The sequence below is a fragment of the Mustela erminea genome, chromosome 2, assembly GCF_009829155.1.
Source record: "Mustela erminea isolate mMusErm1 chromosome 2, mMusErm1.Pri, whole genome shotgun sequence".
In the NCBI taxonomy this organism is placed as follows: domain Eukaryota; kingdom Metazoa; phylum Chordata; class Mammalia; order Carnivora; family Mustelidae; genus Mustela; species Mustela erminea.
The window spans coordinates 132,860,285-132,874,894 of record NC_045615.1 but is presented as its reverse complement, the minus strand read 5'-3'; the positions used below and the strand labels follow the sequence as shown (position 1 = coordinate 132,874,894).

Sequence of the window (14,610 nt, the reverse complement as noted above, 5' to 3'; positions counted from 1 at the left end):
GATTAGCCATAAGCAAATTTTAGAACAAGAAGAGCCGTGGTTTGTGTTTCAGATTTGTTTTATAAAGAGAAATCTCTGTTGGCGGCAAAGATAATATCAGAGACCGAGGATGGTGATGAGGGCTCTAGGGAAACAGCAGAGAGACTGGTGTGGGCATTCCGTTTACAATTTGCTATGCCCGGCACTGTCTCCAGTGGGGTTTGCTTTCCCTGGATTACGTGGAGAAAGACAAGTGAGCACAGAAATTTAATTCTGAGTTTCATTTCACCACTTAGTGGCGAAGTGTTCGTGGGCAAGGAACTCCCGTCGTGTCTCCTGTTTCTCATCTGCAGAATGGGGCTCACAGTGACGCCTCCCGCGTGGGGTTCGAGCGAGTGTTCACTGAAATTCAGTGTATGCGTAGCCCTTAGAGGCGTGCCCGGGACGTGGTAGGCACTAAGTATTTTAAGTTTCTTTTTTTACCAGTGCATTCATTTACTTGTTTGTTCATTTAGCCTTTGCAAATTTGTTTTTAAGACAATCTAGAGAAACCTACTGTAAATTGTCATGAGTAGATTTCACGTGCAAAACTTTTCTGACATTTTCACCTCCTTTACTTAAGTGCTCTTGGGCCAAAAATCTTTAGCAGGAAATAGGAGGGTGAGGCCTATAAATTCAAAAAGCTACGCTCCTCCCCCCGACCATGTAAAGTGTAAACAGAAAATTTTGCAAAGAAAGCTGCTATATGGTGGTCCTTAGTGTCACTGTGGGTAATGGGGGCCTGGAGAGGCATTAAGTGAAGTTCCAGTATTAGGAAATTTGGGCAGACTTACTTTATGGTACAACATGGTTCTATTATTCTGGTAAACAGATCCTGAAATTCCAGAAACCCAGTGTGAACCACATTTGAATACGAATGTAGAAACACCTTCAAAAATCTCCAATAAAAATTTTAATTACCTCTGCCTTTGCTTCCCTCTTTGTGAATGCAACTGAAGTAACACTCTTAAGTTGAAACAATAATTATATCTCCCGTGAATATAATAAAAATATTACATAAGTATTTTTACTATAGGTACATTTTATTATATATGATATATATATATATTACATAATAACTACAGACTCAGATATTAGCATTGAGAACAAAACTCTAGTAAGAGAGGAATCATTCCTTATGTCTCCTTGTGCAGAGCCAGTGTTCATTTCTCCACAGTGCTTGGGCTCTTACAAGACAGAAAGCTGGCCCCATTAGGTTATAGGAAGGGTCTACAGGACTTGCGGAGAAAACCTAAATGTCTTGCAACTTTTTGCCTCTGAAGAGCTGGGAAAGCAGTTCTAGATAAAGATAAGTATAAACCCTCTGTATGGTTGAGGTGAACAAAGCTTACCTTGATACTGAATGTTTTTATTGTACCTGAAAGTGAACTCTGCATTGATGGAAGGGGTTCTTCTATTTGATCCATCAAGATTACCAAGCCAGGCATCCCCCTCCCCAAATAAAATACAGGATCACGAAGTCATGATTAAAGTTTATAAAAACCAATTTAGTGAAGTGGCGAGAGATTACAGACACTGCGTTTCCCCCCTCTTGGTGATTGGAAATTAAGATTTAATAGCATTGAGGAATTCTGGAAAAAACACCCATAAGTTATTTAAATGATATTCTTCAACATTTTCCCTGGTTTCATGGCTAAACAATTTTGACTAGTTCATAAATTGGGACAATGTTACTGTTTTGTAATAAGATAATTTACTGAAAATATTTTTGCACGATTGTGATTGTGTGGTTAGAATGATGGGCAAACTCGCAGAGGAATCAGTGATTTGTAATCCCAACCCTGGTAGACACAGATGTGTGACTTTAATAGAGTAATTTACTTTCACCGATAACATTTGTCCAATCTCCTTTCAGGGCCTTTGGGAGAACGAAATGTGTGGAGTTACGTGAAAGCAGTTTACAACATAAAAGCACTAAGAATATCTAAGTGTAGTTGCTGAACATACTCAGGGCATCTCAGTAGAACAAACGGAAGTAAACGCTGCGGGTGTTTTTGTTTGATTTTGCAGGCAACGAGGGAAACGCTCAGTCGCCACTGCACTACGCTGGGTGATGCTCTTCGAAAAGAGAATGATTTTGCTCTTATTATTGATGGGAAAACCCTCAAGTATGCCTTAACTTTCGGAGTAAGACAGTATTTCCTGGACTTGGCTTTGTCGTGCAAAGCTGTTATTTGCTGCAGGTAAGTTCTCCTGAATATTGTGAGATTTCAGGAAACAGTACCTCAATCCTAAATTCTTGATTTGTGAACTTCCTCAAAGTTTTTCTATCCAGAATTCGTCACTGTCAGGTTATTATCTCACTCACTCAAGACTCAAGATTCACAACCTCAAATAGAATTTAGTAGCAGGTTTTTTTAGATGAGTCCTACTGATGGTTAGGAATTACTGTTCATAATTCGAATCGATAGATTTCTTACCATCCCATGTTCCAATTGCGTTATTCTCCTCATTTCCATATAAGAATTCTGTTTTCTACACATCAGTCTTGGAGCCTGCTTGGAGGACTTGACGTAACTTAAATGCTGAGTCATTTTCCTGAAGACTATTTCTTGACCGTGCATTCCTCTTTCCTCTAATTGATAATACTGCCTATTTCCTAATCTGAATCTGTTTTGAGTTATAAAGGCTTAATCCATAGAACTACATTTTCATAATGCATTTAGCTCTAGTCCTTCCTGAACGTCTCATCAAAGAATCTTCCCCATATCTTTGTGAAAATTGTTCACACTTTGTCTTCCTAAAATTTAAAGTGTGTTCATAACTCAGCTTGACTGTGAAACCTAAGGCTTTTCCTCTTTGCCTTCCACTTACTGAGAGCCTTACTGGCTGGTCCCACCAGGTCTGGGGTGGCAGTGTCTCCAGCTGCTTCCACCGGCCCCCCGCACCCCCCACTCCCGGCCCAGGAGACAAAATCTTAGCAGGGCTTCTGAAGAATTTCCCAGAATTTATTCTTTTAACATTATTGTTAAAACTTTTCTATTTGCTTTTATTATTATCTTAAAAAATACATTTACTGATGAAAGAATGTTATGCTTTTTAAACCTTCTTGGTCTGGGTTTATTCACTGAAATATCCTGTATATGATTTGTCTCCACATTTATAAGCCATGCCTTGTAGATATTTCCTGAATTTCCATTGGAACACACTTTGTGAAATATAATTTCAACCAAACTTAATAAGTACCTTTTATAAAGCATCATTTCAACCTATAAAATTATATCATAGAGAGTTAAAATCTACTTATTGTAGGAACCCATATTATTTCTGTCATTTATTTTTCTTCACTGTAGCATGTGTTAATAAATGTTACCATAGAGCTCTTGGAGAGCCTGTTGTACACATTTTTTTTTTAAGGCTTTATTTGACGGGGGTCAGGGAGGAGGGAGTATGAACTGCAGGAGGGGCAGAGGGGAAGCAGACTCCCCTACTGAGCAGGGAGCCTAACACGGGACTTGATCCCAGGACCCTGGGATCATGACCTGAGCCGAAGGCAGACCCTTAACCGACTAAGCCACCCAGGGTCCCCTGTACACACATATTTAGTATCAGTAATAATTAGGCTGTCTGCTTAATCGTGAAGAAAGAATTGGAAATTACCTTCGTGAAGAAAGAATTGGAAATTACCTTGACGATCTCATTTACACTCTGATATTGTCATGCTTTTTAAAATCTGCTTTTCCAGGGACCTTTCTTGATTCCTTACTAATCTGTTGACCAAGTTTTAGGAATGTTCAACTCTGACACACTTCCATCAGGATAACTGTGCCAGATCTGGTTGTTTAATCACTTTCACTAATGGGATCACGAAGATCCACAAAAGCTTGCTCCAAAGCACAGTCGCACTATGCGGGCTGGCTCCTGTTTGTAAACCAGCTGTAATCCAAAGCTCTTTTGATACAGTGATCCATTCCCTGAGTCCGCGCCGGAGCTGCACCTACTGCGTGCTGGGCAGAGACACTGCACATACAAGGCTGCACGAGGCTTCCTGCCTGCTCTCCTCCAAGTCTCCTTTTTTTTTTTTTTCCATTTTAAGTAGACTCACAGTTGCTTTGATGGATGTGGGAGGCCGGTTTTCCTAACACAGTCACTGCAGCTGAGTCTCATTCTTAGAGCATTGCTTAACACGGCACCTCCCACCATTCTTCAAAAGTGGAACCACAAAATTAAACAATAGCAGAGGGAGAGAAGAAGTAGAAAGCAGTGTCAAGGGAGAAAAAATATGTTTGCGCGCTTGTGAAATTCCCTCCCGAGGTCCTTGTTCTGGATGCTCACAAGTCACATGGACCCCGGGGCTCCTCCAGGCCCGGGCCCCTGGGAGGGAGTCACACTCTACCACGCACATGCAGAGCAGCTCGAAAACTGAGCCCTATAAAGATGTGTGTGGCCCCTTCCTCCCGCCATTCTGTTTTATGCATGTTCGAGGACCTGAAGGTCCCTAGGTAGACACTGGATTTTCTTTAGAGTTTTAGGGTTTGTCATTGTTTGGTTTTTTGTTTGGTGTTTTGTTTTAAGGAAAATACCTTTCCTCAGCTTTTTTCTTCTAACTACCTTCCTCCTTTCTCTTTTCCCATAAGGACTGTGGTTCATCTTCCGGTCTGGGGTTGAGAATTCATCTAAGCCCGTAATTACATCAGTGCCAGTGCTGGAGTTATGTCTGTGCGCCGTCTTGGCCCGGTGCCTCTTGGCATTTAAACTGCTGGCACAGACCATTTTCTTGTCGTTTAACCCTACTGACCTTGACGTACAATTTCCATGATAATGCTTCTGTCGCTTGTGAGGAATAGGTGGACAATTCCATATATCTTTCTTTACCTTTAAAGGCAAGTGTCACTCGAGGCTTCTCAGAAGATTACAGACTTCCCAGCTGCAGGAAATTCTCTATTTTCCTCCAGTAGAACAGACACTCCATATAAATAGTGAATATTATTTCAAAAAACGGTGATGTCTCACAACTTTGTGTTCATCCTGACTTTCTGGGTTTTCCCCTCCCACTGCTTTCCCACCTTTGGTCAGTCCTCACGTGAAGATAATTCCAAGGCTGCTGTCTGCTGCAGGCTTCTCTTTGCCACAGCTAGAGTGGGAGTGGAGGGGAAAGCCTTCCCGTAATGGATAATGAGGATCTCGAAATTAGTTCCATCTTCAGGATGACATCAGCCACTTTCCTCCCTGACATGATCGGCGTACAGGACAGAAGGCAGTTTTCGGTGTTTGCCTAATAGTTATGGGGATGACGTCTTCCCTCCAGAGCCTAGGGCTGAACTGAAAAAAACAGCTGTTCTCAGTCGATAGTCATTACCTCTCTTCCCACCACTTTCTGAAGAGATTATTCAGAGACAGAAATAATTTCCCCCCCCATTCCAACATTATTCAGTGCTTTGGAGTCCTGGTTTTGGTTTACAAAGGGAAGGTTTCATGTCATACCTCAAGTAACTTTTTCTAATTTTTTTAAGGATGGAAAACCCAACAAGGAAAATGACATCTGTCTTTATCAGCCCAGCAAGTACTCTATTTTTATTTTTATTTTTTTATTTATTTACTTGACAGAGATCACCAGGAAGCAGAGAGGCAGGCAGAGAGAGTGTGGAGGAAGCAGGCTCCCCGCTGAGCAGAGAGCCCGATGCGGGGCTCGATCCCAGGACCCTGGGATCGTGACCCGAGCCGAAGGCTGAGGCTTTAACCCACTGAGCCACCCAGGCGCTCCAAGTACTCTATTTTTAGAGATACCGTGTAGCTTTTGTTTTTTTACCTCTGAGCCCATTTACTGGACCAGCTGAGAAGTTTCATAGGAAATAATACATCTAATGTCAGAGGAGTTTCTGATAAGTTTTCCAGGTTATAAACATAATCTCCTTGTGGTCCTTCTTTTGCCCTGCGCAAGTACACCAATTCTTATCCTTGGTGGGATCAGATGCTTTTTTTTTTTTTTAAGATTTTATTTATTTATATGCCAGAGAGAGAGAGCACACAGGCAGGCAGAGTGGCAGCAGAGGCAGAGGGAGAAGCAGGCTCCCCGCTGAGCAAGGAACCTGATGTGGGACTCGATCCCAGGACGCTGGGATCATGACCTGAGCCGAAGGCAGCTGCTTAACCAACTGAGCCACCCAGGCGTCCGGGATCAGATGCTTTTGAAGAGCATGAAAACTGCTGCTCATCCCTCCCGCCCCACCCCCCCAAGGAAAAGAAAACATACACACAAATCGGTAAAATTAAATGCACCATTTTAGGGGCTTCACAGAACCCCCCCCCCAAAAAAAAAACTCTCAGACAGGTAGGAGAAGGAAAAGTTTGCTCTAAGACGTGTGGAGATTTATGGGCACAGCTAAAATCAAGAACTGTTCTGCAAAGTGGTATTTTATCTGAGGATTCATGAAATACTTGTTCAAATTTTTACCTCTCTGGCACTTTGGATACCTAATGGAATTTCTCTGGCTTGGGTTTTTGTGGCCTATAAAATGAAGAGCTTGGCATACAGCAGGGATTCAAATCCTCCTTGGAGCCTGGATGTCTAAGCAGCTAAGAGTAGAGCTTCTCTGGTGTAGCAAGGTGGAAGGACCGTGCACACATGCACCCTTCCTTGGTAATTTCCTTCCAGCTTGAAAGCTTCTGGGCCAGAAGACCCCCTCCCAGACCTTTCACTTTCTGGACCCACCCTATTTCTGTGGGCCACTCTCTGCTGGGAGGAATCTGTCTACTGCTTGGATCGGCTTAATTTGGGGAAGCATCTGTTCTACCTCTTTTAATATTTCCTCCAGAAGAGAGTGGGAGTGTTGCAGTCAAGTATTGCTGTGTGTTCAGTCGCATGTGGTTTCTGAGATCCTCATCAGTTCACATAACGCAGCCTTTCAAAGAATTTTACATTTTTTTCTGTAGTTGTCAGTTTCGTTTAAACATATCTTGAAACTTATGTTCTGTGACAGTTGGTTGAAAATTGGCCTAGAGCCTCCAGCTTTTAGACTGTCTAGTAATCACCATTCTCCTACATAATTTATGTACTCATGTCTTCTGAAAAGCAGAAGTTAAATTGAACTAAGCATTTTTCCCTACTTGCAACATCTCTAATCAAAGTTTAACCCCCTTTCAGGCCATTTTCCCCACAGTGCATAAAAAAACACTTGACTTCAGTGAGTGTCGTCACTCGGGAGTGACATTCCAGGCAAAACCTTTTCACCTCAGTCTGATCAACGAGTCCTCCTCGAAGAGGTCTAGAGGGACACTTCGAATACTTTCTGTCATAGCATAAGTGCATTAAGTAAAGGGTCAAGACAGATCTACTTCTCGAATCTTTGGGGATTGTCTTAAACCTTAAGGATTTCTCTAAATAAACGTTCTACTCAGAGGGTAGTTATAAAGCACAAATGAAGCTAATAAATGCTCAACAGACATTCCTTTAAAGAAAAAGTTTGTGAACACCGTCGGATGCCAAGCAGATGTTTGGCTTTGAGAAGACTTACAAACTGTTAATGAATGTCAATCCCATATTTGCTTCCAAGAAAACATGAATAAATCTTGGAAATGTTGAGAGACTATTTCTTTCATACGTGTGTGGCTAAAAGAAGACATCCTGAATAAATTTTATAACCCCATAAAATGGCCGTATTTTGCTTTCATATAATATAATAAGCTGTTCAGCCCTGTCTGTTTTATTTGCTGCCCTCTCTCTGCTGAATGATGTTAAAGGAGCAGCAAGGCCATGGTATAGCCTGTTAGCCACTTAAGAGGGACCCGTCCCCACCAGGGAAGTCCATATTTGATAGCAAAATTTAGATTGGTAAATCTAAACACTTGAGAATTCCTCTGTAATTTCAACATTTTATAGTTTTAGATGTGATCGTTTTAGATAAACCACCATCCACACACACACACACCCCAGTTAGAATTGCAGACAATAGAATTCTAATAAAACAGAGTTAACCTCTATTGGAAAGTACATAAAGTATAAGCGTGCCACTTAGTGAATTTTCATAAAGCGAATATACTCCTGTATCAAGTACCCAGACATGACCGGCACCTCAGAAACCCCCTCGTGCTCCTTTTAGCATTACTATCCTCCCAGGACTAATTGTTATCTTGATTTCCGTGATCATGCCTCTCTTAAATGGTGTCTTATTCATTTCAGTCTTTTTCTGTTTTCTCTCTTGCTAACTTGGAATAAGCATACGTATCTTTCATAACTACATTCAAATTCGTGATGATGCTTTTCTGTTCAGCAATTTTAAGTACAGACTCTGCAGCTTCCCAGCAAGGCCTCCCCGAAGCTTTACATAAATCAGTAAGTCAGCACTCTAATGTGTTCTTCAATCAAAAAAAAAAAAAAAAATCCACCTAATAGATTACGTATAGTTCTTCTGTAGTTCTATGGTGATGGAATAAAGGAGTTCATTTTCTGGTTTGTTAAGGACATGATATATATAACCTACAACACTTCTTCGATCTGTCTGTCTACTGGCCTGATTTTGTTTGGGAAAGGAAAAGACTTACTTTAGTGTAATTGGGTCTTCTTGAACCCATAAGGTTTTTAGTGATTACCTTCTTTTTAATAAACCCATTTGAGCCATCCCCATTTAGGGAAAATTTAAGGCTTGGTGTTTGGGGCCAGGCTAGAGTTCCAAGAGTCAATACCAGGTAGGATGTAAGCCATGACTGTTTAATGGCTATAGGACAAGGGAGAGACTGCATCCTAGGGCAAAATGATCTTGGAAAACAGAAGGGATATTACCAAAGGAACAGAAACAGAGACAAGTAAAGCATATAAAACAAGCTTTACATTAAGGCATGAAAGAGGAGATGGTCCCAGATAGCATTTTCCAAGGGGAAGGGAGTATTCCATGGAGCAAACGTAGGCAAACTTCCTCTGTAAAGGGCCAGATAGTAAATATTTTAAGCTTTCTGGGCTATCCAGTCTCTGTCATAACTACTTAGCTCTGCCATTGTAGCATGAAAGCAGCTCTAGACAAAATGTAAATGGTGGGGGTGTCTGTGATCCATCATAGACCTTAAGACAGTCAAATTCCATCCGTTGTCCCCTTTATGATTGGTGCTTTTTTAATTAGTAAGTGTGTCCCGCTCAAGAAGATATTCTCAGACATCTCTTTTGTTAACATCACAGCTTTCTGTTTTCCATATAGGTCTTTAATCCATGTAACAATTATTTTTGTATATCTTAGGAAGAAGAGATCTGATGTAATTCATTTCTACATAGTAGATTCTCCCAATACCATTTACTAAGCAATCTACCATTTTCTGTCTGGTTGCCATGCTGTGTACTTCAGTACTCAGGTTCTGGGACCAGACTTTCTGGAATCTAAGTCTGAGCCTTACCTCTTCTTTTTAGCTGAGCAATTTTTTGTCTAACTTCTTCAGCTTTAGTTTATTCATTCTTTTTTTTTTAATTTTTAATTTTTTATTTTTTATAAACATATATTTTTATCCCCAGGGGTACAGGTCTGTGAATCACCAGGTTTACACACTTCACAGCACTCACCAAAGCACATACCCTCCCCAATGTCCATAACCCCACCCCCTTCTCCCAACCTCCCTCCCCCCAGCAACCCTCAGTTTGTTTTGTGAGATTAAGAGTCACTTATGGTTTGTCTCCCTCCCAATTCCATCTTGTTTCATTGATTCTTTCTCTACCCACTTAAGCCCCCATGTTGCATCACCACTTCCTCATATCAGGGAGAGCATATGATAGTTGTCTTTCTCCGCTTGACTTATTTCTCTAAGCATGATACGCTCTAGTTCCATCCATGTTGTCGCAAATGGCAAGATTTCATTTCTTTTGATGGCTGCATAGTATTCCATTGTGTATATATACCACATCTTCTTGATCCATTCATCTGTTGATGGACATCTAGGTTCTTTCCATAGTTTGGCTATTGTGGACATTGCTGCTATAAACTAATTCGGGTGCACGTGCCCCTTTGGATCACTACGTTTGTATCTTTAGGGTAAACCCAGTAGTGCGATTGCTGGGTCATAGGGCAGTTCTATTTTCACCATTTTGAGGAACCTCCATGCTGTTTTCCAGAGTGGCTGCACCAGCTTGCATTCCCACCAACAGTGTAGGAGGGTTCCCCTTTCTCCGCATCCTCGCCAGCATCTGTCATTTCCTGACTTGTTGATTTTAGCCATTCTGACTGGTGTGAGGTGATACCTCATTGTGGTTTTGATTTGTATTTCCCTGATGCCCAGTGATATGGAGCACTTTTTCATGTGTCTGTTGGCCATCTGGATGTCTTCTTTGCAGAAATGTCTGTTCATGTCCTCTGCCCATTTCTTGATTGGATTATTTGTTCTTTTGAGTTTGATAAGTTCTTTATAGATTTTGGACACTAGTCCTTTATCTGATATGTTGTTTGCAAATATCTTCTCCCATTCTGTCAGTTGTCTTTTGATTTTATTAACTGTTTCCTTTGCTGTGCAAAAGCTTTTGATCTTGATGAAATCCCAATAGTTCATTTTTGCCCTTGCTTCCCTTACCTTTGGCGATGTTCCTAGGAAGATGTTGCTGTGGCTGAGGTCGAAGAGGTTGCTGCCTGTGTTCTCCTCAAGGATTTTGATGGATTCCTTTCGCACATTGAGGTCTTTCATCCATTTTGAGTCTATTTTCGTGTGTGGTGTAAGGAAATGGTCCAATTTCATTTTTCTGCATGTGGCTGTCCAATTTTCCCAGCACCATCTATTGAAGAGGCTGTCTTTTTTCCATTGGACATTCCTTCCTGCTTTGTCGAAGATGAGTGGACCATAGAGTTGAGGGTCTATTTCTGGGCTCTCTATTCTGTTCCATTGATGTATGTGTCTGTTTTTGTGCCAATACCATGCTGTCTTGATGATGACAGCTTTGTAATAGAGCTTGAAGTCCGGAATTGTGATGCCACCAACGTTGGCTTTCTTTTTCAATATCCCTTTGGCTATTCGAGGTCTTTTCTGGTTCCATATAAATTTTAGAATTATTTGTTCCATTTCTTTGAAAAAGATGGATGGTACTTTGATAGGAATTGCATTAAATGTGTAGATTGCTTTAGGTAGCATAGACATTTTCACGATATTTATTCTTCCAATCCAGGAGCATGGAACATTTTTCCATTTCTTTGTGTCTTCCTCAATTTCTTTCATGAGTACTTTATAGTTTTCTGAGTATAGATTCTGTGCCTCTTTGGTTAGGTTTATTCCTAGGTATCTTATCGTTTGGGATACAATTGTAAATGGGATTGACTCCTTAATTTCTCTTTCTTCTGTCTTGTTGTTGGTGTAGAGAAATGCAACTGGTTTCTGTGCATTGATTTTATATCCTGACACTTTACTGAATTCCTGTACAAGTTCTAGCAGTTTTGGAGTGGAGTCTTTTGGGTTTTCCACATATAGTATCATATCATCTGCGAAGAGTGATAATTTGACTTCTTCTTTGCCGATTTGGATGCCTTTAATTTCCTTTTGTTGTCTGATTGCTGAGGCTAGGACCTCTAGTACTATGTTGAATAGCCGTGGTGATAATGGACATCCCTGCCGTGTTCCTGACCTTAGCGGAAAAGCTTTCAGTTTTTCTCCATTGAGAATGATATTTGCGGTGGGTTTTTCATAGATGGCTTTGATGATATTGAGGTATGTGCCCTCTATCCCTACACTTTGAAGAGTTTTGATCAGGAAGGGATGCTGTACTTTGTCAAATGCTTTTTCAGCATCTATTGAGAGTATCATATGGTTCTTGTTCTTTCTTTTATTGATGTGTTGTATCACATTGACTGATTTGCGGATGTTGAACCAACCTTGCAGCCCTGGAATAAATCCCACTTGGTCGTGGTGAATAATCCTTTTAATGTACTGTTGAATCCTATTGGATAGTATTTTGATGAGAATTTTCGCATCTGTGTTCATCAAGGATATTGGTCTATAACTCTCTTTTTTGATGGGATCCTTGTCTGGTTTTGGGATCAAGGTGATGCTGGCCTCATAAAATGAGTTTGGAAGTTTTCCTTCCATTTCTATTTTTTGGAACAGTTTCAGGAGACTAGGAATTAGTTCTTCTTTAAATGTTTGGTAGAATTCCCCTGGGAAGCCGTCTGGCCCTGGGCTTTTGTTTGTTTGGAGATTTTTAATGACTGTTTCAATCTCCTTACTGGTTATGGGTCTGTTCAGGCTGTCTATTTCTTCCTGGTTCAGTTGTGGTAGTTTATATGTTTCTAGGAATGCATCCATTTCTTCCAGATTGTCAAATTTGTTGGCGTAGAGTTGCTCATAGTATGTTCTTATAATAGTTTGTATTTCTTTGGTGTTAGTTGTGATCTCTCCTCTTTCATTCATGATTTTATTTATTTGGGTCCTTTCTCTTTTCTTTTTGATAAGTTGGGCCAGGGGTTTATCAATTTTATTAATTCTTTCAAAGAACCAGCTCCTAGTTTCGTTGATTTGTTCTATTGTTTTTTTGGTTTCTATTTCATTGATTTCTGCTCTGATCTTTATGATTTCTCTTCTCCTGCTGGGCTTAGGGTTTCTTTCTTGTTCTTTCTCCAGCTCCTTTAGGTGTAGTGTTAGGTTGTGTACCTGAGACCTTTCTTGTTTCTTGAGAAAGGCTTGTACTGCTATATATTTTCCTCTCAAGACTGCCTTTGTTGTGTCCCACAGATTTTGAACCGTTGTATTTTTATTATCATTTGTTTCCATGATTTTTTTCAATTCTTCTTTAATTTCCCGGTTGACCCATTCATTCTTTAGAAGGATGCTGTTTAGTCTCCATGTATTTGGGTTCTTTCCAAACTTCCTCTTGTGGTTGAGTTCTAGCTTTAGAGCATTGTGGTCTGAAAATATGCAGGGAATGATCCCAATCTTTTGATACCGATTGAGTCCTGATTTAGGACCGAGGATGTGATCTATTCTGGAGAATGTTCCATGTGCACTAGAGAAGAATGTGTATTTTGTTGCTTTGGGATGAAATGTTCTGAATATATCTGTAATGTCCATCTGGTCCAGTGTGTCGTTTAAGGCCTTTATTTCCTTGCTGATCTTTTGCTTGGATGATCTGTCCATTTCAGTGAGGGGAGTGTTAAAGTTCCCTACTATTATTGTATTATTGTTGATGTGTTTCTTTGATTTTGTTATTAATTGGTTTATATAGTTGGCTGCTCCCATGTTGGGGGCATAGATATTTAAAATTGTTAGATCTTCTTGTTGGACAGACCCTTTGAGTATGATATAGTGTCCTTCCTCATCTCTTATTATAGTCTTTGGCTTAAAATCTAATTGATCTGATGTAAGGATTGCCACTCCTGCTTTCTTCTGATGTCCATTAGCATGGTAAATTCTTTTCCACCCCCTCACTTTAAATCTGGAGGTGTCTTCGGGCTTAAAATGAGTTTCTTGGAGGCAACATATAGATGGGTTTTGTTTTTTTATCCATTCTGATACCCTGTGTCTTTTGATTGGGGCATTTAGCCCATTAACATTCAGGGTAACTATGGAGAGATATGAATTTAGTGCCATTGTATTGCCTGTAAGGTGACTGTTACTGTATATGGTCTCTGTTCCTTTCTGATCTACCACTTGTAGGCTCTCTCTTTGCTTAGAGGACCCCTTTCAATATTTCCTGTAGAGCTGGTTTGGTGTTTGCAAATTCTTTCAGTTTTTGTTTGTCCTGGAAGTTTTTAATCTCTCCTTCTATTTTCAATGATAGCCTAGCTGGATATAGTATTCTTGGCTGCATGTTTTTCTCATTTAGTGCTCTGAAAATATCATGCCAGCTCTTTCTGGCCTGCCAGGTCTCTGTGGATAAGTCAGCTGCCAATCTAATATTTTTACCATTGTATGTTACTGACTTCTTTTCCCGGGCTGTTTTCAGGATTTTCTCTTTGTCACTAAGACTTGTGAATTTTACTATTAGGTGACGGGGTGTGGGCCTATTCTTATTGATTTTGAGGGGCGTTCTCTGAACCTCCTGAATTTTGATGCTCGTTCCCTTTGCCATATTGGGGAAATTCTCCCCAATAATTCTCTCCAGTATACCTTCTGCTCCCCTCTCTCTTTCTTCTTCTTCTGGAATCCCAATTATTCTAATGTTGTTTCATCTTATGGTGTCACTTATCTCTCGAATTCTCCCCTCGTGGTCCAGTAGCTGTTTGTCCCTCTTTTGCTCAGCTTCTTTATTCTCTGTCATTTGGTCTTCTATATCACTAATTCTTTCTTCTGCCTCATTTATCCTAGCAGTGAGAGCCTCCATTTTTGATTGCACCTCATTAATAGCTTTTTTTATTTCAACTTGGTTAGATTTTAGTTCTTTTATTTCTCCAGAAAGGGCTTTTATATCTCCCGAGAGGGTTTCTCTAATATCTTCCATGCCTTTTTCAAGCCCGGCTAGAACCTTGAGAATTATCATTCTGAACTCTAGATCTGACATATTACCAATGTCTATATTGATTAGGTCCCTAGCCTTCGGTACTGCCTCTTGTTCTTTTTTTTGTGGTGAATTTTTCCGTCTTGTCATTTTTCCCAGATAAGGGTATATGAAGGAGCAAGTAAAATACTAAAAGGGTGGCAACAACCCCAGGAAAATATGGGGTTGAGAGCAGAAGAGATCCC

The 14,610-nt window shown here is 40.4% G+C and overlaps 1 protein-coding gene across 4 annotated transcripts in view; it reads left to right on the top strand.

Moving 5' to 3' along the window:
- Positions 1-14,610, top strand: part of ATP8A1 (ATPase phospholipid transporting 8A1) — a 237,954-nt gene that overhangs the window by 158,001 nt on the left and 65,343 nt on the right. For all 4 annotated transcript variants that reach the window (XM_032334198.1, XM_032334197.1, XM_032334199.1 and 1 more), the window contains one exon: positions 2,050-2,222. In XM_032334198.1, coding sequence (XP_032190089.1) covers positions 2,050-2,222 — 173 coding nt within the window. The remainder of the gene's footprint in view (positions 1-2,049; positions 2,223-14,610) is intronic.